The sequence below is a fragment of the Chrysoperla carnea genome, chromosome 3 (assembly GCF_905475395.1).
Source record: "Chrysoperla carnea chromosome 3, inChrCarn1.1, whole genome shotgun sequence".
Taxonomy (NCBI): Eukaryota; Metazoa; Arthropoda; class Insecta; order Neuroptera; family Chrysopidae; genus Chrysoperla; species Chrysoperla carnea.
The window spans coordinates 92,772,826-92,797,195 of NC_058339.1; the positions used below are offsets into that span (position 1 = coordinate 92,772,826).

The following is a 24,370-nucleotide window of genomic DNA, read 5'->3' on the forward strand; positions in this document are numbered from 1 at the left end:
ACCATAGTTTTAAGAACACTTCAATATAGGATTTACATTTAAAAAAAACAAACTTTAACAGCTTAAATTAGGTGACCCGACAAACTTCGTTTCACCTCAAATTTATTTGATTGTAACTTTTGATATGTGATTATCAAAATCTTAATTAACTTTTGCCCGGTAACCATTTAAAATACCCGAAAAACAGGTTTTCTGGCGTCAAAATTCGCTATTGTTTAACAATATCAAAAATTTTTTTAAAATAAATAATTAAAAACTGATAATAATTGAATTAGTTAATTAATTAATAAAATATTTAATATATTTTATACACACAATTGAATTAAAATGAATTGTTAAATAATGTTTTAATGTAGTTCGGCTATTTGAGCTCTTACAGATTCTGTTTATGCAAAAAAAACTTTACCTTACGGCACATTCTAAAAAGAAAACATAAAAAAACTTAGATTTCTGACGCTTTTTCCTTATTTTTTTACATTTAAGTCATACAAATTGCCTAGTTTACGATATTTTTATAACATTTTCTTATACTTACTTCATCCAAATTGCCTAGTCACGTGACAGCCGAACCACTTTAACCGCCAACTGTAGTGTCAGTCACATATGGAATGTGTTTTCTTTTAAAAAATAAATTGTTTTTATTTCAGTAATCTCAGAAACGGCTGGATGTTACTCATTTGGGGCACCAACACCTCCACCTGGTTCACCATACTCCCCGTTACCAGTCACACATTTAGAATTACTTGCAAAAAGTTTTAACAATAATAGTATTATCATACAACAAACACCACAAGATTTTACAAGTGCTACATTACAACAACAACAATTACAACAACAACAACAAAATATAACATTTAATAATAACAATATTATTAATTCAATAAATAACAATAACAACAATAACAATAACAATTATAACAATTTAAAATTACAAAAAGATAATAATAATACAATAATAACAACGGATAAACAACAACAACAACAACGAATGCTTGCATTGGATGAACAACAGCCTCAATTAAAGCGATGGATGAATACATGTTCAACATTATCACCATTATCTGTTAAAACTGAGAATAACTGTTATTCACCAATAACAACAACAATTAATTCAAACAATAACAATTGTAATAACAACAACTCAGCGAAGGCCCAACAACGTTCAGTTTGTGGCTGTCGCAATAATATTGCATCACCATCACATAAAAATAAATTAGTGGACGGGGGGTGTAGTCGTACAAACCCGTGGACACCATCATCAGGTTTGCAGGCTTGCAGTGATAAACATCAAGCCGTAGTGACTGGAAGCGGAGGAGGGACAGGATTAATTGGACCGATACACGTACAAGTGAAACGTGAACCAGCAACAACACCTGCATGTCAAGTGGCTGAGATCACGACAAGTAATAATCATCATACGAATGCAATTGTAAAAGTTGAAGCGCCATCACCGACAAGCGTTACGACTTTATCACCAAATATCACTGATAATAATAGTTCGTCAATTGTACAAACTATGTCGTCAATTACAACATGTACCAGTAAGTTTTTAATTCATTCTTTAACACCGTTTGTGGGTCATTCTCTAGTATTTTAGCTTTTAGATTAAGTTTTAGCACATCATCCGAATTCAATATTATACCTATAACTCTTAGAACACTGTTTATGAGCAGTTTAGACAGTGTGCTTATAATTGCACGTCCCAATTCCAGGCATGTGTCTCAAATTAATTTGTTGCAAGGATGGGAGGGCTTAGATCTAACTGAAATAAAAAAAATAGCTAGAAGATAGTTGTTACGGCTTCCTAGTTAATTCCTAAGCTCTACTTGCGTGTCAATAGTCTTGGAATAAATCACAGACTTTCCATACAAAAAATGTTTCTTTTCTGCTAGACAACACAAAATGCCTAAAGTGTCCCGAAATTTTGAGTAGATTCTCAGGAGTCCATTCTAGCTTATCACAACTCTTGTCAAACTCTTGTTTTGCACAGTGCCAGTGGTGACATCTATTGAAGTAGACTAGAATTGCAATAGACAGTTCAATCCATTCTCTTGTCTATGAATAGACAGTGGTACGAAACACAAATATCACAGAGTAATATACGATTTAACGTGCACTATGCTTTTTTTTCGTCGCATTGTGCAAGACGTGAGGCCGCAGGCGGTTACCTACACCTTATGAAATATCATATTTTTTGGTAAAATTGATCCAAAGAGTAGTGTCAACCAGTATCAGTTCCGTGGATTTATGATCGTAGTGGATAGAAATCTGGGCTAAATATGTCTTCCGTTTCTCAAAATTATCTTCTCTCAGCGATTTTGCAAAGTCCTTACATGAATGACTTACCCTTTTAGAACTACTGACTGCATTCAAGTTATTAGACTAGTTGTGCAAAAATTACAATTTTTTTCCCAATTTTAGCTGGTAATGGAACGATTCCAGTTGGTATTGCAGTTGCAAGGCAACGACTGCAACAAGAGCTTACACCAACGTTACAGCCTTCTGGTGGATTACTTACAACAGCAACTGGTCCTGCTCAAATTAAAGAAATTGGTAAGTGCTGGTTCAATTTAAATTTTGTATAGAATTAAGATCTCTGTCTAATTAACTAGTATTTTTAAATGCTTATATCCTACATCTTTTAATCATCTCCTTTATGATATTTTCATATTTTGTTAAGAAATTCGGAAAATTTGTTTCTAGGAAACCTTACGAATATGCTATTGTTTGTGTTTGAATTTTGTTTGGCTCTAGGCAAACCCAGAGGCTTGCTGACTGATTGAGGATTATTTATGTTTCTAGACAACCTTATAAATATGCTACTGTTATTAGAATTGTGTTTGAATTTTGTTTGCTTCTAGACAAGCCCGGAAATATGCTACTATTAGAATTTATTTGATTTATGTTTGAATTTGGTTGGCCTTTAAACAATCCCAGAGGCGTGCTAATGATTGCGGCTAGACCATAGTTGTCTTGGTCTTGATCTAAACGATTTAATCTTGGCATTAGTCTTGCATTATTTATTCTAGTCTTGATCTTGGTCTTGCAGAGCTGAGCCTTGATCTTAATCTTGCAAAAAGAATCTCAGTCTTGGTCAGTTTAGTCTTGTTTGTGATCTTGCATTAGCTATGTTTTGTTATATTCAAACTATGTTATACCGAATGTTAGGAGATTATTTATTGTTTTTTTCTGTGCTTTTCCTGAAAATGCGAAAGATAAATTTATTCAGGCATAATAAAAAAGCACATTGTAAAATTCTCTACGGGATTCATTAATCATTTTCAACAGTAAGTTTGATAAAAGTCTTGTTGTGAGTCTTGGTCTTGTAGAGTTAGGTCTTAAGCTGTGATCTGAATTCATTTAGATAGTGCTTTGGTATTGATCTTGTCGAAGTGCTACTAAATTAGACTTGGCTTGCAAAACCGAGACTAATTTTGATCATCTTTAATTGAGGTTTAGTTATATTTCTAAGCAAAAATGACGTTTGGGCGTAGAAGGGCAGGTATTTGAGTTTGATTGGATGGGATAGAAGGAACATACTATAATGATTTATCTGATGTATATTATAATCGTAAATGTTTGGATGGATGAATGTTTGTTACTCTTTCACGCAAAAACTATCGAACGGATTTCGATGAAATTTGGCAAAGAGGTAGATTATAGTCTGGAAAAGCACATAGGCTTCTTTAGGCGCGGGATAGATGGTAGTGGTAGTTTAGGGCTCAGAAAATAACCATCGGCTAATTTTTATTCCGGGAAAATACATGGTGCCTACGGGATATCATACAGGAACCGTGTTTTTTAAAGGGTTTTGTACTCTCAAAATCTCTTAGTGCGGGCCGCAGCTAGTAAGGATTTATAATTAATATAATAATAATTGAATAACTAACTATAGCTAAAATATAAAATATTTATTTTTCATAATTTATAGATTCAGCATCAGTTGCAGCTGCAGCCATGACAGTAGGTGTTACAACAAATGGAGGTGGTTCAATTGTACAATGTGGTGATGATCGTACAAATAATATGACATCATGGCCGCTCCCATCAGCGCATGGCTCCACCTTGGCCGCGCCTACTCTATGGCAATATCCTGGTAAGCATTATAATATATTATTTCTTTTTTACCTTCTTCTTCTTCTTTTTTTTTTGTTTATATTCAATAATAATAATAATCATAATCATAATAATAATGTATGTATATGTTGTTGTGTTGTAAATGTTCTGCTCTGCCACATATCCGTAATAGTCCGTCAGACAGACAGACTTACAGTCAGTTAGACCGCTCGCTGTTCGTATGATAATCGTTAATGTTCGTTTAATATCGTATCAATGTTGTGTTTATTTTATACTTAGAATATATTACGTACATTTTAATATTTTGTTTCATTACACACTAATTATAACGTCACTATAAGATTGTATGAGTGCTCTCTTCATATTACGTCATAGTTTTCTTGTTGTTGTTATTGTTTGTATCTTTATCTATTTTATTCAATTTACTTATTTATTTCTTCCCTATTTACGTTTCCATTATTTAAATCATTGTAAAATGTCACCCAATGAAAATTTTTTTAAGCTAATTATAACCCACAATTATGGGGCTTACTATCGTAAGCTAATTGTGCCTAAGATGGTCCAATTTCAATATCTCTTACTTTTAAACATTCGAATAAATTTAAATTTCGCGCTAATGTTCAATTGGCGCCATAGATGAAACTCCTTAGTTCATATTTGTAGATGGTACTATCAGGAGAAACACCTTTACTTCGGTTGTAGAAGCTGAAAATGAAATAATAAACAATAAAACTTTTCCGCGTTTCCGATCATTTTGTATATTACGAAAGTAATTTTAAACAATCCTGTATATTTAGCAATAACCATAAGGAACAAAGTTTGGAACGCTATAAATAAAAATCTATGCATTATACAGAGAAAAGTTTCAAATAAAAGTTATTTTCTACAAAAATAATTTCAGGAGTTGTCACAGTGATGAGGAGGAGGACACAATGTCTTATCTTCTCTGTCACTGCCCAGCTCTTGCCAAGGGAAGATGGACTTACTTGAGTCAGCCTTTCTTTGACGACCTCTCCGACCTAAAGTACATCGAGGTCAAAGCACTCCTGCTGTTCTTAAACAGTTCCACATGATTCATGGAGTAGTGGCCGGGGCCAACCTTTTTTCGGTATCACAATAGACCCTATGGTCTAAGTGTGTCCCACCCCAGGACAGCCACTCTAACCTAACCTAACCTACAAAAATGATTTTTATCGTACGATGCAAGGTTCACGATAAAACATGTTTTCACAAGATGGCGGCTAAAGCCGCGCTTACACCCCCCCGTTTAGCCAACTTGGGTTTACATTTAGGAAATACTTCTGAACATGTTTCAACTATAAAACATTTCTGCATTAAATTGCAGAAAATAAGTAGCCAGTTATTGGCCTACAATAAATCTTTTAGTGGTTTTCTATCGTCTGTTTAGTGGGCTTGAGAAGTTGGCAACACTGGTGTTAGGCATTAGGTAGATATGTAGGTAGATAGGTAATCATGTTGTGTGGTCTTGTAATTATTTTAATTACAAGAAATAATTTCTTTTCTAATAAGTAATCGTATTTTATTTATTTCACAGTCATACTTTGTTAAAATAATAATTAAATGCTACTTATTATGCATTCGTATTAATTAAATGCATTTATTTGTTTATTGTTTAATGTTTAAACTAATTAAATTATGTAATATTATTCTAAATATTTTATAAAATACCTATCTTTAACTTTATTCGATTCGATCAGTCAGTCATGAGTTTAGGTAATATATCAGGATACTTTATACCGGGTGTATAAGAACACTTGGTCAGGAAATATTTAAGGAATGCGAAGGATATATATCTGCCATCATAAGTTAAAAAGCCCTATATCCAAAAAACAAAATTATACAGTAAATAACAGTCCCAAGTTTGTATCGCTTAGTAAAATTGACTTTGGTATAGGTGTTCATAAAATATTAGTCCAATTAGTAACCTAATTAGTCCAATTCCGGTTGTATACTAATCTGTCTGTGGGCACGATAGCTTAAAACGAAAAGAGATATCAAGCTGAAATTTTTATAGCGTGCTCAAGACGTAATAAGTCAAGTGGTTCTTTAGTTTGTAGGACCCATCTTCTAAACCGTTAGAAATATGACAAAAATTTAAAACCATCATTTTTTTCTCGTGAGGAAGCAAATTAAGGCAAAAATTTGGGGCATCAGCCAGTTAAAATAACTATAATAATGTAAACATGCAAACAATATCACCAACAAAACATAACTCTCTAAATCTAAGTATACAGTGTGTCCCATAATTATCGCACGCTTTTGTTGCATCAGGTAGAAAATAATATTCTAGAGTCCTCGTTCATTTTTAGTTACAATGCTTCTGATTGGTTGGCTATTTTAATTAATAGCTAACTATCTGTGCATCGAATCAAGAAATGAAAGAGGACTTTTCGTCTTAGAATTTTATTTTCTATCTGATGTGACAAAAAAGTGCGGTACTTGTGAGTCACCCTGTATCAATATTTTTATTAAGGTTTCTTGAAACAGCTTCTTGAATGTATTCACAAGATAAAGAATGTTTTAGACAAAATTATAATTTTGCTTTATTATTATTTGTCGTTGTTTGTGGATGTAAGTGTGTAATTATTTATTTAAATGTTTGTGTAGTAGTTTAAACGTAACATTTTTTCCAAATATTTGACGCAGCAGCACCAGTACCTATGGAACCAATGTTACCAGTACCAGTACCAATGCCACCTGTTGGATTCCAACTGGTTAGAGATCCAACAACTGGACATTTCTTCGTAATACCAACAACTAGTTTTGGTAAGATGATTAGGTATTATTTTTAACGAAGTGACTGCTATCTTTATAACAAATATAATAATTTATTAATAATGTAAACAAATAATACATACTCAAGTTAACCTATGGTTAACCTAAATGTTTTTTGCTTAATTGTGATTGGGATATTGGTCACTGCGTTTTTTTTTTATTAATTACAAAAATTCGCATATATTTTATTTTAGCAAGCATGAATTTAAACAGAAATATAGTGGTTAAAATTTTCTACTATATTTTAGTAATTATTTTTTCTTAGAAAATATTATGCATTTTTCTTGTCTTGTTCTCGCAATTTTTTCAATAACGCCAAAAACAAAACACAATTGTACAAAAACAAAAATTCAAAATATATTTCTAGAAGTACATATAAGTCGTTTTTTCTCGCATGTTTTAATATAATATATGCATTCGTTATAAAAGAAATTTATTGATATTTAGTTTTTTTCTTAAAATTCATAAAAAAAATTCATCAAAAATAATCTTTTTTAAAATTTATTTGTAGAGAACTATTTTATTTTATAAACCAGATATTTAAAAAATTAATTATTGGGAAGAATACAAGTTTATTAAATGTCACCTTGAATAATAAACGATAAAATCGCATAAAAGTTTATTTATTTATTTATTTTTTTCGAACATTAATTACACTTTTGCAAAAAACTTAAAACTGTTTTGGTCGGACCGACCAAACTGAGCCGGGCGTCAAAAATACAATCGAAGCATTCGATATTTTGCGACGAAATATCGCTCCTTTTTAACTTTGCGTCGCCTCAAAACTTACTTTAGGTGGGCTAAACGGCCCCGCTCAATATAAATCGCTATATAGAAGTCGATTTTGACATAATAAAATGTTCTCTTTATGATGATTCCAGGGTACTCAAATTTATTCAGCCTCCGGAAGGCAAAAAAGAGGCGCTTGTTTTTAGAGACAATTTCCACAGAACTACAAAATTAGTAAAATGGTCGAGTTCAAAACATTTAAACAAATTGTAGAAAATTTAATATATTTTGGTGTAGTTATATTCGAAAAATTAGCCTCTCCGCGTTAAACTCGTTTTAGGGATTTTTGACCATGTTGCGTTCGTTGCTTGAGGTCGCAAATTTGTATTGCAGCAACATGATTTGAGACAAGAAAGTTATTATATTACCGAAAAATTAAATACCTATAATACATGAAATCAATTCAATTCAATTTTATTTATTCTTTTTTTTTCTTTAACAATACAATCATGGTACAGAACATGTCATAAATGGGATTGGGAAATTGAAAAGAAGGGTGAACTTTTCTTGGCTTTACTTCCCAACCAGCAAACAAATCAGTACGATAACGTAAAATACGGAACACAGTTCCAAAAAGTTCCGCCACATTTTAACAATAAAAAAAAAACGATTTTAAAAACCTAAAAAATATTTAATGAATAAATAAAATAATTTTCAGACCAACTTCAACAAGCTGTTGTGTGGCCCAGTTATCCACAACCATCGTCCCACGTACTTTTACCACCTATTCCACCACCACCGTTGGCGCCACTACAATTATTGGGCTCCACGACATCCGATTATTTAGCAACGGCCTCAACTACATTACATCAACATACACAGACGCATAGTACACGATTGGTGGCATTAACAACCGATAACAATAATAAAAGAAAACCAATATCATTACCATCACATACTCTCATTAAAATTGAATCCGATTGTACACCCTCGGATCAACAAACAACGAAAACCTTACAAACGTTACAATCAACAATGGCGGCTACAAACACAGGCTGTAATGCTACAACAATGTTTACCGATCAAAGCATAACACCATTATTGACAACACATGTCTTCTATCAACATCCAACGAATTTAATACAAATTGCACCACAGGCGTCGGTTCAACCGACTGTGGAAGCTGTTTGTCGTTCCCAAGCGACATCTCCTGTAGCATGTCTAACACCTCCACCAGAGACTAGTATGCAGGAAGCAGATGATAGTACTTGTTTACCTGGGGTACAAGATGCAAGCAATCAAACTGATACACCAATATGTAGTGAGGATGATAATACCACACCAAACGAACGTGATAATTACTATATAGGTGAGTAATTCACAGGGCTGTTTCTAGTCCTTCACCGACTAGACTAATCTTTGGCGAATTCAGTGTAATTCTAATCGATAAATAGTAACTTTTAAATTTCATGAAAGAACATTCTCATATGATTTAATGCAATTTTTACCAGTAGAATATAAATTTTGATATGCTTAATGTTTGGGACATTGCCTGCTAAATTTCTGATGTTTTTGTCCAAAAGAATGTAATTTATCGATTAGAATCAAAATTAGCCTTCATTAACAATTTATCGCTTATTCATTCAAACCAGATGTCTTAAACGATTTTATTTCTCACCCTATATAGCTCCAACATCAGACCATCAACCTCAAACGCCATTACAACAAATGCAAGACTTAAAAATACCAGTTATTGTACCACCAACTTCAACAATAATGACACCGAACACACCGAATACACCGAATAACGACGTTAAAATACAAATATCTACGGCAATAACAACAACACAAATTACGGAAATGAGACAATGCCTACCAATCACAATCATGTCACAAATTGAACCCACGAAACCATCCACGAAGATTGTTGAAATCGTTGAACCAGAATCATCAACGAAGGAGATTGATTCTGCGCCAACATCCTGCAATACTAGTTTGGAAAATGATGGGGGAGAACAAGTAGTTTCAACGACGACCGCAAGTAATACAACTTACTCGAATGTTGATATTAGTGGCTTAGAATTACTATCAAATAGTATTGTTGAGCTAGAAAATTATCGAAATAGTTTTGATGCAACTCCTGTTAAGATTGAAAAAGATCTTGATGAAGAAATCAAAACTAATGAAACAGAAGCAGAAGAATATCAGAAAACTCCCGGAGAGGATGTGGTTGTAAAGAAAATCGCTGACATGTCAATAACAGATAAAAATAAAGGTAAAGATAGTGAAGTATGTGGTGAAGAACAAACGGATGATTTAGGCGGCTTAGGTTTATTATGTGCTTTAGCCGAACAACGTATTATGGAAGAAGTCACCGAAAAAACGATTCCAACGCAACCAATTAAATTTGAAAAACATGTCGACATTGATTGCAAGAAAAAATTGAAGCGTTGTCTCGAAGAACGATATAGTTTAGACAGTAATAAAAAATTTAAAGTTGGTGATTTTGAATTTGAACGTAAACCACAAATCAAAACAGTTCCGGAGGAAAAACTTATAGAAAAACCATGTGATAAAGAAATTGAACAAACGGAGGAGAAAATAACAAGTGATGTATCCGAATCCATAAAACCATGTTGTAATAAAAGTGATTGGTCGAAAATGAACGAGCTAGAAAAAGATATGCGATTACGTTTAGCGGAATTACAACGGCAGTGTAATGAAAAACAAATGGAATTAAAAAAACTAGCACCACAGATTGATGTTATGGAACAGAATAAAAAGACACTAAGAAAGTCGAAATCAAAATCGTTAGATTGCGATAGACGATCTTTATCTCCACCGAAATTGGAAAAACAAGAACCAATAAGAACCGAAACAACCGATTTATTAAAACCGCCAGTTTTGAATACAATTGGAAACCATGGAGAAATATCACATAAACGAAAACTTTCGCCACCAGAGCTAAGTGAAGTATTAAGTGATTCAACCACACCCTTTGAAAAATTCTCTTCATCGAAAAAACGTAAGGTTGGTCGACCAAAAAAACTATCAACGCCTGATTTATGTGAGGCAACTGAAATGATTGTTGCAAAAAAACCAAAAAGTCTTGTCGGGTATTTATTAGCCGCAAAGAATCGATTACACTCACAAAGTAAAAGTTGTTCAAATTCTTCAAGTCCTCCACGGTACAATATTGAAGACTCCCCAAGTCCAAAACCGAAATCTAAATCACATAAAAGATCGAAATCAATTTCGAAATCCGAAAAAAAGAAGAAATCATTGAATAAAAAACGTGATAAACATAATGGTAGCAGTAAAGTACGTCCAAAATTAAAAGCCGAACCAAAAGTGAAATTATTCTCTGATGAAGAAGAGAACTCATCTTCGGAATGGTCACCAGAAGATTCATCTCGAATGGAAGAAGATGATGATTATGAAGATGAAGAGGAGGAAGATAAAGATGACACTGAAGTTGATGATAAAAATGATGATTTTGATGAATCATCGAATGTGTCCGATGAAACAAATGAAACGGAAACAAAAGACATGCGATGTGTTTTAACTTCTGAACACTTAGAAATAGATAAACTAAGGGTATTAACTTCTATGGGTGGACTCTTTTATGCGGGGGTATTAAGTGCTATTCAAGCACCAGATATTTATGCAATAACTTTAGATGGTGAGAGAGGTAACAGACCACATATTATGTCAAGAGAAGAGATACTTAGAGATGCGGTAAGTGACAAGCACATATCAAAATATTTTATTATTTATATCACTTTTTTATTCATATTACTTATTAAACATTATGTTTACTCTGGTGGTGATTGGTGGTATCATTTATGTTTAATCTGTTTTTTGATTTCTTTGTCTGTTTTATAAATTGGTATGAGTAACACATCAAGTGGTACGTCACAGGAAAACTGAAAATTTCATTGGTGTAAGCTTAATCCGCGCCCTCATTCGTAAGCTTATTCCGCGATCTCATAGCGGGGGGCGGGGCTTTGGCCTCGATCAAGTGGTAAAGATGTAGCGTCTGCCTCAAGTTTGAACTAGTGCACTAAGGACTGGAGCCGATTTTAATCGTTAGATATTCGAAAAAAATATAGTCGATGAGTGATCATTCATAATGGTAGTAAGGAGGGGTGGGTTTAGTTGGCCCGCAACGCTAACTATGTCGGTTCTGTCTCATCAGGAAACCGGTAAAGTGTCAAAGTTTTAGCGTCAATCTCAATTTGAACTGATACCGGAAAGACGAGTCCGCAATGGAAGTGAGAGGGAGGGAGGGTTAAAGCCTCCAACACTAATTCTGTCGGTTCTGTCCCATCAGAATTTCAGAATGGCTGAAAAGCTGCTCACATGAAAAATTATGCATAAAAAATACACTTGGCTCCAGATCTATTACTATTTGGTTTTGGCTGGTTTTGTGCGAAAGTTTGTGAAAATCCATGGCAAAAACTGGACGGTGACAGAGAAGATGAGACGTTGTTTCCTTCTTCTTTCCATTGTTATAGCTCCTGCAATAATCGTGATGTACTGGTAGGCCTAGTCGTTCAGCGTGCCTGTCGCCTAGCCAGTTTCCTGTAATAGCCGTAACGATTTTGCTCTTTGGAGCAACATAATTTCTTCGGAACGCCTACGATTTTACTCAGTTCATACCTGTCTTTTAGTACGACAATTGCGTTCCTCCTTCCATTAAAGATATGTCTTCTTTAAGATATCCTCATTCAGGCACAGCTTATATTTCACAAACGGAACTTCCGAATGCGTGTTGATGCTTATGTCCGGCAGCTTTGTGTCATTTCTAGCAAGCTTGCCGACTTCACAATTCCGTGGAATGTCTCGGGGATAATTGTGCAAATTGAGCGTGCAAACTGATGTGTTACTCAACCTAAACTTAAAATTTTATTAGCATACTTATTTTAATATTTTTGTGGTATATTTCAAAAATGAACTACCAATTTGCTACCTCCAATATTTTAAAAATAAAATGGTAGCTTTTGTATTTATATACAAACGATTGAAAAAAATTATAAAATAACATTTTTATGATTAAATTATTTCAAATAAATTATATTATTTTTAGCTTTTGTTATTTTTAAGTACAAACAGCACATAGATTCGAATCACGTACTTTGATATTCTTGTGCCAATTAAATATTTTAACAAGTGTTATTTACAAAATTAAAAACAAACTCCCGACAACGGAAACATAGTTAAAAACACTTTCCATTAAATTGCCTTTAAAAAAAATTCCAAATTGATCCATCCGTTTAGGAGCTACAATTCGACAGACAGACACATATAGCGATCAAACACCCCTCTTTTTTACGTCGGGGGTTAAAAAAAACGACCATGGACTACTATATATGGAAAATAGATAATTTTTCTTGCCATTCTGAACAAATATGACTTTATGTATTAACATATAAAGTCTATATATAGAATGTATTAGACAATTGAATTATAATAATAAGGTTGCTGAGGAAGTCATAAATATATGACGAAACGTTCAATTTATTTAAATTAATTCATTTATTCTCCTTGTTCTATTTCCTACGTATTGATTAGTAATTTATTAGATATTTCTTCTATTGGTGCTTTTTTAAATGATTTGTGTAATTAATGAAAATCAATGTCAAAAAATTATGTGATTTTGTACGCTATGGTGCTCTAGTAGCTGAACAGAAAATTTGTATACATTTAATAACATTTTGTTAAAATTTTAAAATAACATTTATATAATTTTTTTTAGAAAATTTACAGAGAAAATTGTAAGAAATATAAAAAAATAGAATAATATTAAAATATTTGTGCATAAAATTTTAAGTTTTTTGAAACAATAACAAAGTGTCTTCCTTAAAAGTCTTACTTCATGCAAAGTAAACAAAATTAAATGATAAAACTAAATTTATTTAAATAATTAGGAAATTGTGGAAAACATCTTCTGGGTAATACCTTTTTTCAATAATGTTACTCATTATTGTAGCGTTCTTTCATAAAAGAAAAGGAAATAAGTTTGAATAAGTTACACTTATTCGGTAATAACAAATATAATAATTTATAAATAATGTAAACGAACCTATCTACCTGTGTCTATTGTATGTGACATTTCGTTTATCGACTAATTTCATGGTTTTTAAAATTATAACTAATTTCATCATGTAGTTTGCCAGTCAGTCTGTGCGCGCGCATCTTTTAAATTTACTCTCTAGACTATTTTTTCTTAACGCGCCTAGACAAATTAAAAAAAAAAAAAATATTTGTGGTAAGACAGTAAGACTTTTAACGAAGACTACTTAAAACTAATTTAATAAAAATTATCTCATTTACAAACAAAATTCATATTTTGGTATTTTTAATTATAATTAAAATTTTAAATTCATAATTATTGAAAGACAAATGAATTTAAATTAGCATGAATTTTAGAGATTTTCAGTATAAACAAAATTTCATGCTGCAGACATAAAAAAAGAAAGGAACAAAAAATTTAATCGACCAAAAAAATAACTAAAATCCATATTATCGAATCGATATAATTTTACAATATTTTTGGGGGCATTATTCATATATAAAAATGATTTCTTTAATGTATTCTTAAAAATAGACGTATAGAAAAATATAGAATTCGACAAATATGGGCCATAGTAACCATATCGAAGTGAAACTACCTTTTACATAAAAAGAGTGTGGTCGTGAGAACCCGACAGGAACGAAGTTCTTTACATAATCTGTAAAATGCAGTACACACGCATGTCTCACATGATTATGTGACGATTTCTACCAGTTTGGTTTCCAACCTTAAGTCAAGTGAAGTGTAAATAACAAACTTTAATGTTAGTTGAGTCTTAAGAACTCAAATTAATTAAAAATGAAAAGAATTGTTAATGCAAACTTTTCATAATTATAAATTATATCTTAATAATTTCTGAATAAAGAGTTCGTCAAAAATGAAGGTATATAAGGCGAAGCCTTTTTCCGTACAAATTTGTGCCAAAAAAGGTTAACTATTTTTGTTCTTACGGAATACGGATATAACTAAAATAATATTTTGGTCTTCGCAACCACCGAGTTCAATCAATGGTTTACTGATGTAATCTATAGTTTTTGAATTCACAGTGTGTGAAATTATTCCGTTTCCGTTCCGTTTGGTACTATTAACAAAAACACAGCGTGTTTTGTAGTGTGATGAAAAACTTTGAAAAACAAATTGTTACATATTTAAAAACAAATGAATAATCATTTGATGTAACCGTGTCCAGATTGAATATCAGACACGAAAAATAAATTAATTTTGTTACAAACATTTCTTGGGAAGTTTCACTTCAATAATAAAGGTTTTAAAGAATTATCTTGCTACATACTTCGAAAATAAATGCATTTAAAATAAATAAAATTATAATTAATTTTATACCAAAATAATAATAGAGTAAAAAGTTATACTTCTTTAATAATAACAAATATAATAATTTAAAAATAATGTAATCAAACACTACATACTCCAGTTAACATCAAGAATATTTATAGAAAATTGTAATTTCGATTATACTATATGTTTTGTAAATCATTAAGCAATTGGGATTTTGAACCAAATTTTTTTTTTTTGACAATGGAAAGATCATAAATAAGTTTTATAACCAAACTGTTTTTATTTTTTCATGATAATTTTAAAGATATAGCCCATTTTGAAAGAACCTTTCTAAAGAGAAACGAAAACGCCTGACAAAAAAATATTCGTAAAACATCGTTGTGACGTAATAATGTTAATTAACATTATGACGACAACATTTTTTTTTGTCTTTTCGTTTCTCTTTTGAAAAGTTCTTTTAAAACAGACTGTAACTTTAAAATGATCATGAAAAAATAAAAACAATTTTGTTATAAAACTTAAATATAATCTTACCATTTTTGTCAAAAAAAAAGAAAAAAATTTTTTTTCACTTATCTTTGTCTATTGTGAGTGACAATTCGTTTTTCGGCAACTTCATGGTTTTAAGAAATTGTAAGTTCAACATGTAGTTTTCACTTTCAATTATTTTTTTATAACGCAACTAAAGAAGTATAATTTCAACAAAAAATAAAAACAAATTAAATGCTTTGCCGACGTTATTAATATGTAAGTACTTTGAAATTTAAATAATTCTTATTGTTAATGTAAGTAACAAAAAAAAGACGGTTGTGCTCCTTTTAACAATAACAGAAAAATAACTAGTGAATCAGTCTCTATTTTAACCTTATTATCACATTAAGGGTTAAAAAAAATGAAATACTCTAATATTTAGTTATTAAATAAGTGTCCTTTGGCATAAGTTTGAAGATAAAACGCAGACAAGTCCAACGACACAAAAATCATCAAATTTAAATGAGTAGAACGCAAGATATGGGCCAAAACGCAAAAAAGTCATTTTCCAAGATGGCTCTAAACAGTTCCCAGTGTTACCATCTTTTGGGACAGTCCGTAACTGCACTGGTGTATAATAATTTACGTCAAATAATGCCTATATCTTAGATAATCAGATAACAATTAATCTGCAGTGTTGCCAACTTTCAACTCTAAGGCCCACTAAACAGGCGATAGAAAACCACTAAAAAATTACTAGAGAGCAATAATATTGCCAGAAATGATATTAAAATATTAAATTATTTAAATTATTTTCCCACTAAAGGTAGAAAAAAGGTAGAAAAAAACCACTAGTTTTAGTGGTAAAACTACTAAGTTGGCAACACTGTTAATCTGTCATATATCTATCCTTGTCTATTGTGAGTGACATTTCGTTTATCTAATAACTTCATGGTGTTAAACAATTTTAACTAAGCAATATGTAGTTTTCGCATCACCCTGTGCATGCGCACAATAAAAATTCACTCTCTTCATTTTTTCATTACACGTTTTAAGAAGTAAAACTACAAAACCTCCTTGACCTTCGATATGTAAGACAATATTTTTTACATAAGTCTATGTTTTCGGTAAAAATTAGACTGAAGGCAGGATTTTTGAGTGTCTTTTCAAAACAAACAGCATACGAAAAGATAAGAAAATTTGAAGGACAAGAAAAGACGAGGCTACAATTTGCCAAATATAGCAAAAAAAATACAAGAAATATTCGTAAAATTCGAATTTAAACATGTTGTTACAGAAGTAACTGTAAATTATAGAAATATATTTTCTAAAGAAAATAATAAATCAAAAAAAAAAGGAACGCATCTAAAATGAAATTTCTATAAAATAAATTTTTTATTTTTTGTTAATTCTAGATAAAAAAATAATGAATTTTTATATGTTCACATATCATAATTTTAATTTGAAACTAATGAATGCAATTATCAAAATTTATTCATCAGAATAGTTGATTTATTTAATTATTTGCATAATTTTTGAATTTTGAAGTTCAAATAATTTATAATTTATGAAAACAATTTTTAAATTGGATTACTTTAGTGGTATATCTCACTGCATAAATGTTAAATAATTAACAACATATTAATTAAAAACAAAACAATATGGACGCATGTCATTTGAACATGTTAAAGACTGAATAAACTGAAATAAAATAAATGTCTTCAGGTGTTTCAAGAAATTATATCCTAGTCCAGGGAGTCTAGAAATGATAAAGTCCTAAAGCTTGCTATCGAGAAACAAAAAATTTGGTAGAGTAGAACATAAATTCCAAGAAAGATAGTTGTTGTCGAACATAGCCTAAAAAATTGAAAAAAAGATTTTTAGCAATCTTCAAAAAAAGTAAAATGAGAAAGTTGTAGATAATAAAACAACTTGTCTGGTGACATAGACTGGTAAAGATTTCGTAGGCTATTCCTCGAAAAAAATGCGAAACTTAAAAATTGTCGATTATTCGAGAAATAAATGTCTTGAAAAATGAATTTCAATAAGCGATAAGCTAACACATATCAATTAATTTAATATTTGCAGTGAGATCATATTATGGGTAGTAAACAATTTTACAATGAATTTTATTCAAGGAAAGTCCACTGAATTTTGAAAAACATATAATTCATGAATACGAGTTTACTACTAAGGTGTTCGTGAGAAAACAAATAACATGTAAATAAGTTTAATTGGAAATTAAAAAATCAATCGGCTGATTATATAAAAATCCAAAAATATTTTGGTTAAGAATGTTGCAAAGTGGCAATGAGAGTAAAGACTTGCAAGCAATTGCAAGAAAGCGTTGATCTAATCAATCCCATCAATGATTACCTAATATATAATAATTGTATTGATTGGAAATTTTTCTATCAATATCGAAATAATATCTTGGCAGAGCAATAAGACAGAACAAATATTTAAAAGAATTTCTGTTTTTATAGAAATATAATACAATTAAAAAGTATAAAAATTAAATTTAGTGGATTATAGAACTTAAAATAAAATTCGAATAAAATATATAACAACTATAAATCATTGTAATTATGATTTTATAGGAAATAAAACAATTATTGATTGAGCCATTATGAAATGGCTAATATGTATACAGAGCGCAGCGCAAACTCTATAAACATTAAGAATACCGATCATTTTTATAGAGAATAGTGCTCTAAATCAATAGATTTTTATAGAGTATAAAGCACTTCGTACACGGGCTAACTCTTCAGGCACCCGAAATTCATTCGAGACAAAGTGTGTCTCAAAAACCTCAAAACGAATTGAGGTTAGTTACATTTACTTTGAACCGTCTGTCAAACTAGAATAGATGTTATGAATAGTAATATTAGTTTAAAAAAGACATACTTCTGATTTAGTAGTCAATCCAATATGTGCGTACATTACCTACATTTTGTTTGATTAGGATATTTATTAGGAAATAACATGAAATTTCCTTGTACCTACTTTAAATTATCTCTATTATGTTTAACTTCTGGTAACTCACTTTTACAACTCAGTTTTTATTTCATGGTAAGCTGAATCGATTGAAAAAGGTCGGTTATTGGTGTCGATTTTTTTGATTTTACCTCCCAATTCGCAAACAAATCAGAGAACGTACTATAAAGAAAAGTCTATCTAAAGATTGAAATATTTTTCATCATGAAAAAAGCTTGAGTTTTTGAGTATTGGCTACTTAAAATAGGACCGTGTGCGAAAGGCTTAGTACTCTTAAGAAATTTTTTTTAAATATGTAAAGTAATTGAACTTCATTTTATATTAAAAATATTACAATTCTATAACAAAACCTACGAAAAAATAAATTTTAACCTACGTATGACACAGAATGGAATACATTTGGGCTCACGAAATATTAAAAAGTTTATATTACATACATTAAAAAACAATTATGGGCCGTAAAATAAAAATATAGTAAAACGAAATATATTTTCAAAAAAAATGAAAATCTCTAGAAATATGGGAAAATTTATGATTAACAATTTCATTGTATTAAAAAAAAATTACGATCATTATTCTGGGTGAACATTAATATTATTTTTTTAGTCTAAATATTATTTCAAATCATATTTTCACAAACACTTTTCATTCATTTATCAAAATGAAAATGAATTTGAAATGGTATTGTGAAAATTGATTCAATTCATGTATAGCGGAATGCATCATGTATCACGAGTAGTTCCATTTTACATTTTGTATTGTTTTTAAAAAAAATATGAGTTTATGTCGAAAATGATCAACAGCTAATTATTTAATTTGATAAAATAGTGCGCCTTTGTCTGTACATATATAAACGCAATGTATCTCCGATACCCTGATACTATAAAAATTACAATATAAAGTTGCCGGACTAGTTTATGTATACATACCACATTTAATTTACTGTCGGCTTTTATTTCATTAATATTCTCTAATACTTTTTTCTACAAATTATGACAAGTATATAATGTTGAATTTTATATTATATAAGTTGATCATTAACGAAATAAGTTCATATTTTGTCCACACATTATAATCATATTATACCAAATAAATGGTGCTTTAGTTCATGTAATTTTATATGTCATTATAGACTGGTATCAAACAACACTTTGGATTTTACAAAAAATGTTTCAAACAAAAGTTTTTTTTTTATAAAGAATATACTCCAATCAAATTAGATGAAACTCAATGAAATCTGAAAAAGCAACAATGCCGTCACCTCAGCCAAATTTTAGCTTTTTACCATTAGAATAAAAATTTAATTCTCTTTTACAATAATTACTAGGTCATTTCAAAAGTTTTGTCCGTTTTATGAGTCTACTGTAATATTTATTCAATCAGTGCATTTTTTCCAATGGAACACAAGTCGATTTATTCCGTCTGCATAAAAATTAGGTGCTCGAGATTCGATGAATTCGACGAAAGCTTCATCATTTTTGACTGGTCTTGCTCGGCGAAGGTTCAACTGGTGTGAGAAAGTTATTGAAGTACTTGAAAAGAGGGTAGTCAGTTGGCGAGCAATCCTGGAAGGTGAGGCAGAACTTCGCCACTCAATTCGTTTAATTTTCGGACGGTGATTTGTGAAACGTACGGACGGGCGTTGTCATGGAGCAGGATTAGACCACTTCTGTTGACCAGTGTCGGCTGTTGCTGTTTTATTATATTTCGTCGATTTCCTCACAATAGGATTCTGCTGTGATGGTTTTGGCCCGGTTGCAGAAAGTTATAGTGTACCCACTTTTCCAATACAATTGAACACATCAAAGAGGCAAAAAATTTAAAATTTAGGAAAAAATGAAGACATTAAAACGGACAAAGCTTTTGGAACAACCTAATAAATGCCTACATTAATTATTGGTGGCATTGTTTATAAGACGTTTGAAAGTGTTGTTAGCTAACGGTCTTCAACTTTATTATTAGTTATTAGTGTGCTATTTAATTTATTTATTATTGTTAATTGCATTCTTCTTTCTAAGTTTTAATACGCATGACAATTTTACAATCATATTATATTACAACATACAACAACAACAAACAACAAAAAAACACTCTTTAATTCGCACGTTAATTGTAATTTATGATTTTAATTCGCTGACACATTTTAACAACAACTATTTCTATAAATGTATAATTATTTTATTTATATACAGAGGATAGGAGCTTTTGTAAAATAAAATTGGCATTAATTTGTAAAACGAGTGTAGAAACGAGGTTTTTCTGATTCAAAATTTTCCCTTTAAAAATTTATTTCTTACTGACATTACCTATTTTAACCCATTTTTATGAAGGAATATTGGTACTAGGTATATGTTAATAAAAAGAATTAGGGGTACTTTGTGCCTAAATAGGATGAAATTGACCGTTTAGTTTACGAAAAAACAATAAACAAAGACTACGTTCTAAGATATCGCGTACTTTCTTATCGCGTTAGAAATATTTGTAGTGAAATTTAGGATTTTTTAGGACGCGCTTATCATATTCAGAAGTAGGTATTGTATAAAACAACTGAAAAGGAGCTATTTATGTCAGTTTGAATATTCAATAAACTTTAATACAAAAGTTCCATTTCCAAAAACTTGATTTTAATAACCTTATTTAATATTAATTTTTTTCTCATTGTTTATAACGGATTAATATTCCATTGAAATCATCAAATTTTAATTAATAAATCGAAGTCCTCTAAGGCTATTGATAATTGGAAGTTGCAACCCCCCAACTGGCGATATTAATTCGTATTAATTAAAGCAGGAAGTAGTTGTAATTTAAACTGCCAGATGGCAATACTTGTAAAATTTTCGCTTAAAGAATCAAATTCTAAGAAGGAAATTTCTTGGTCTTTTTTTGATCCGATGTAGGGCCTCGTTAATTATCATTTGAAATTATATTATAATTTTAGTTCATTTCAGTTCATTGAACGTAAATATAAAGACAGTTAACTCAAAATGGAATATTAATAGCGTTAGAAAACAAGTACATATTTTTTTAAAACTAATTTATTACCTCCTGAAATATTTACAGCAAATTTTTTCCAAGCTCAGTAGTTTCGCATGCTTTTCTCTTTAATGTGTAAATAAAAATACATTTTAAAGATTTTTAATTAAGAAAAATGTTTTTTGTTCAATATCCAGATATTGGAAGTATCACCAGCCACTACTCAAGAACTGTTACCCGGCACTCGATTATGTGCATATTGGAGTCAACAATATCGATGTTTATATCCTGGAACGGTAGCTGAACCAGGTACTCCTGATCCGACATTAGATGATCGATTTGTATGTGTTGAATTCGATGACGGTGATAGTGGGCGTATTGCTTTAGAAGATATTCGATTGCTACAAGCTGATTATCCAATTGTTGGTAAGTAAAATTACTTTTAGAAAAGTTCAACCAGTCTTTAACTCCTTTGAGAGTGTCTTCGGGAAGCTATATGATTCTGTTGAGCCCAACTTCTTCGCCGGAATCTCTCCCAGGATTGATAAATCCAAAGTTTCGGACTCGAACATTCTGAATCTTACGCTCGGCAGATTTCTGTAAGTGCAAATAATATATATGGAGATTTCCTCGTCCTCCATACAAACCCTGCAAGTGGGATGGTCGTAGATTCCCATGTTATGAAGATGATAGTTCAATCGATAGTGTCCTGTCAAGAATTCCACTTCCCTTCTCAACTGTGCTCTAGTAAGTTTCAGACAAGTGCAGTCGAAGAATCTAGCTGTGGTTATCTACAGTTTGGCCTAACACGGATCATTAAATTAAAATTTGTTTTCAGTTCATGACTTGTCTTCTAGGGGGCGCCATATTTAATTTAATGTGACGTATTATAGCCCACAACCAACGGACGATCAAGAAGTTTTGAGAGATACCTCATTTGTCAAATTAAGATGAGTAGTTTAGAAGTAGAAAACAAATACAGGTCAAACAAAAAACCTTCGACGGGGTAAAAAAAACTAGGATAGCTGTGGCTAGATTCATTTTATTTTATTTCCGGAAAAGGAAGTTTGTGATCAATTTAAAAACACACATTAAATAAATTTTTTGTTACAGAATACGATCCAAATCCCCTACTAAGTTTAAGTAAACGTAAGCGACGAATTTCCATGAATAGTAATGTCGAAGAACGTCGACTGAATGTACAATCTACAAACGTATTAAACACAGATTCTAAAACAAATACAGAAATGAAAATAAAATCAGATAGTCGAAATGAAAATAACATGTGTACTAAACTGAAACCGACTAAGAAACATCGCAAAGAACGTAAGAAGTTGAAGAAACACCGCCGTGATAAATTGAAAAAATTAATGAGAAATGGTGAAGAAAAGAAACGAAAGAAGAAGCATAAATGTTGTGATGAACATTGTAAGCATCGTCGACATCATAAGAAACATCGAAAACATAGAAAGCATCATCATAGCAATAAAAATAGAAATGGTGACAGTAACATGACAAATAATGTTACAATCATTGATGAGACTGAAAATGATTTAGTTGAGTATGACGAGCAAGCTCTTGAAGAAAATGCCATACAAGAAAACCCATCAGATAGCTACGAAGAAGAAAATGTTGCATCTGAACAAGACGATGTTGAACAAGAGGATAATGAAGATAATGATGACGATGACGAAGAAGACGAAGTAGAGGAGGAAGAAGAAGAAGAGGCAGAAGAGGAAGAACAAGATAATAATGAGGACGATGGAGACATAGAATCAGACAACACAGTTTCTGAGAAGGTAAAATATACAGGATGTCTATTTTAAACTGTTTTAAACTTTACTAAACTTTTAACGTTTTAGAAATCTAAAAAAGTAAGAGAAAGACAAGAATCTGTGGAAAGTAGAAGTAAAATGGCAGCATTTTTACCAGCACGACAGTTATGGGGTTGGTCTGGTAAAGGTTATAAACGACCTGGTGCTAAAGGACGAGCTAGAAAACAGTTTTTCAAAACTATACAGCGTGGAAAAGAAACTATTTCGGTAAGAAACTTTGATTATGATATAAACAAATTTTTCCCAATAAATAAATTAAAAAAACTCGACATCGTAATTAAACATGAATACCAATTTTCGAAGGGCAAAGCCTCCTCGACCCATTTGTATGTGTGTAAAGTATTACTTTTAAATAATTTTAGGTTGGAGATGCTGCTGTATTTTTATCAACTGGACGACCAGATCGACCATACATCGGTCGTATAGAAGCAATGTGGGAATCATTACGAAACAGTATGGTCGTTAAAGTTAAATGGTTTTACCATCCAGAAGAAACAGTTGGATGTCCATTAAATTTACAATACCCGGTAAGTTTTTTTTTTTTTAATATTCAAAATAAGAAATAATCCAAATTTATCTATGGATAGAAACATTTATATGAATGTGTGTTTTCACTTGTTTAAAAATATTTTTTAACTTTCAACTAAAATAAAAAAAAATCCTAAATTTAACATTTATAATTTGTTTACAGGGTGCTCTATTTGAATCACCACATGTAGATGAAAATGATGTACAAACGATCTCACATAAATGTGAAGTATTACCATTAAAAGATTACACTAATAAATTAGGATCAGATCCACAACGTTACGAAACAATATACGATAATAATGATATTTATTATCGAGCTGGTTACTATGATCCAACAACGACCACTTTAAAAATGGAACCAGATATTCCATTGGCTGCTGTTGAATAGCATACCGCTCAACATATTAGAATCAAGATAATAAATGGTCATATTGACCACAGTGAGGATAATTAAAAATAATAAAACCCAAGTACAAACCTTCAGACAATTTTAATAAAGTTCCATTGAATCATGATGGGTCCAACATCGTTATTTATTATGTTGGATACATCATGTTCGATGAATCAACTTAACAAAACTTTTAAAAGA

The 24,370-nt window shown here is 31.0% G+C and overlaps 1 protein-coding gene across 2 annotated transcripts in view; it reads left to right on the forward strand.

The window, feature by feature from the left end:
* The window catches only part of LOC123294507 (protein winged eye), a 55,726-nt gene extending 31,356 nt beyond the window's left edge, over positions 1-24,370 (forward strand). Inside the window, exons 4-14 of one of the 2 annotated variants that reach the window (XM_044875558.1) lie at positions 648-1,541; positions 2,422-2,553; positions 3,932-4,096; positions 6,745-6,864; positions 8,321-8,971; positions 9,290-11,340; positions 21,613-21,841; positions 22,529-23,214; positions 23,278-23,457; positions 23,613-23,777; positions 23,942-24,370. In XM_044875558.1, coding sequence (XP_044731493.1) covers positions 648-1,541; positions 2,422-2,553; positions 3,932-4,096; positions 6,745-6,864; positions 8,321-8,971; positions 9,290-11,340; positions 21,613-21,841; positions 22,529-23,214; positions 23,278-23,457; positions 23,613-23,777; positions 23,942-24,169 — 5,501 coding nt within the window. In that variant the 3' untranslated portion in view covers positions 24,170-24,370. The remainder of the gene's footprint in view (positions 1-647; positions 1,542-2,421; positions 2,554-3,931; positions 4,097-6,744; positions 6,865-8,320; positions 8,972-9,289; positions 11,341-21,612; positions 21,842-22,528; positions 23,215-23,277; positions 23,458-23,612; positions 23,778-23,941) is intronic. The other variant, XM_044875559.1, reaches the window with a different exon arrangement.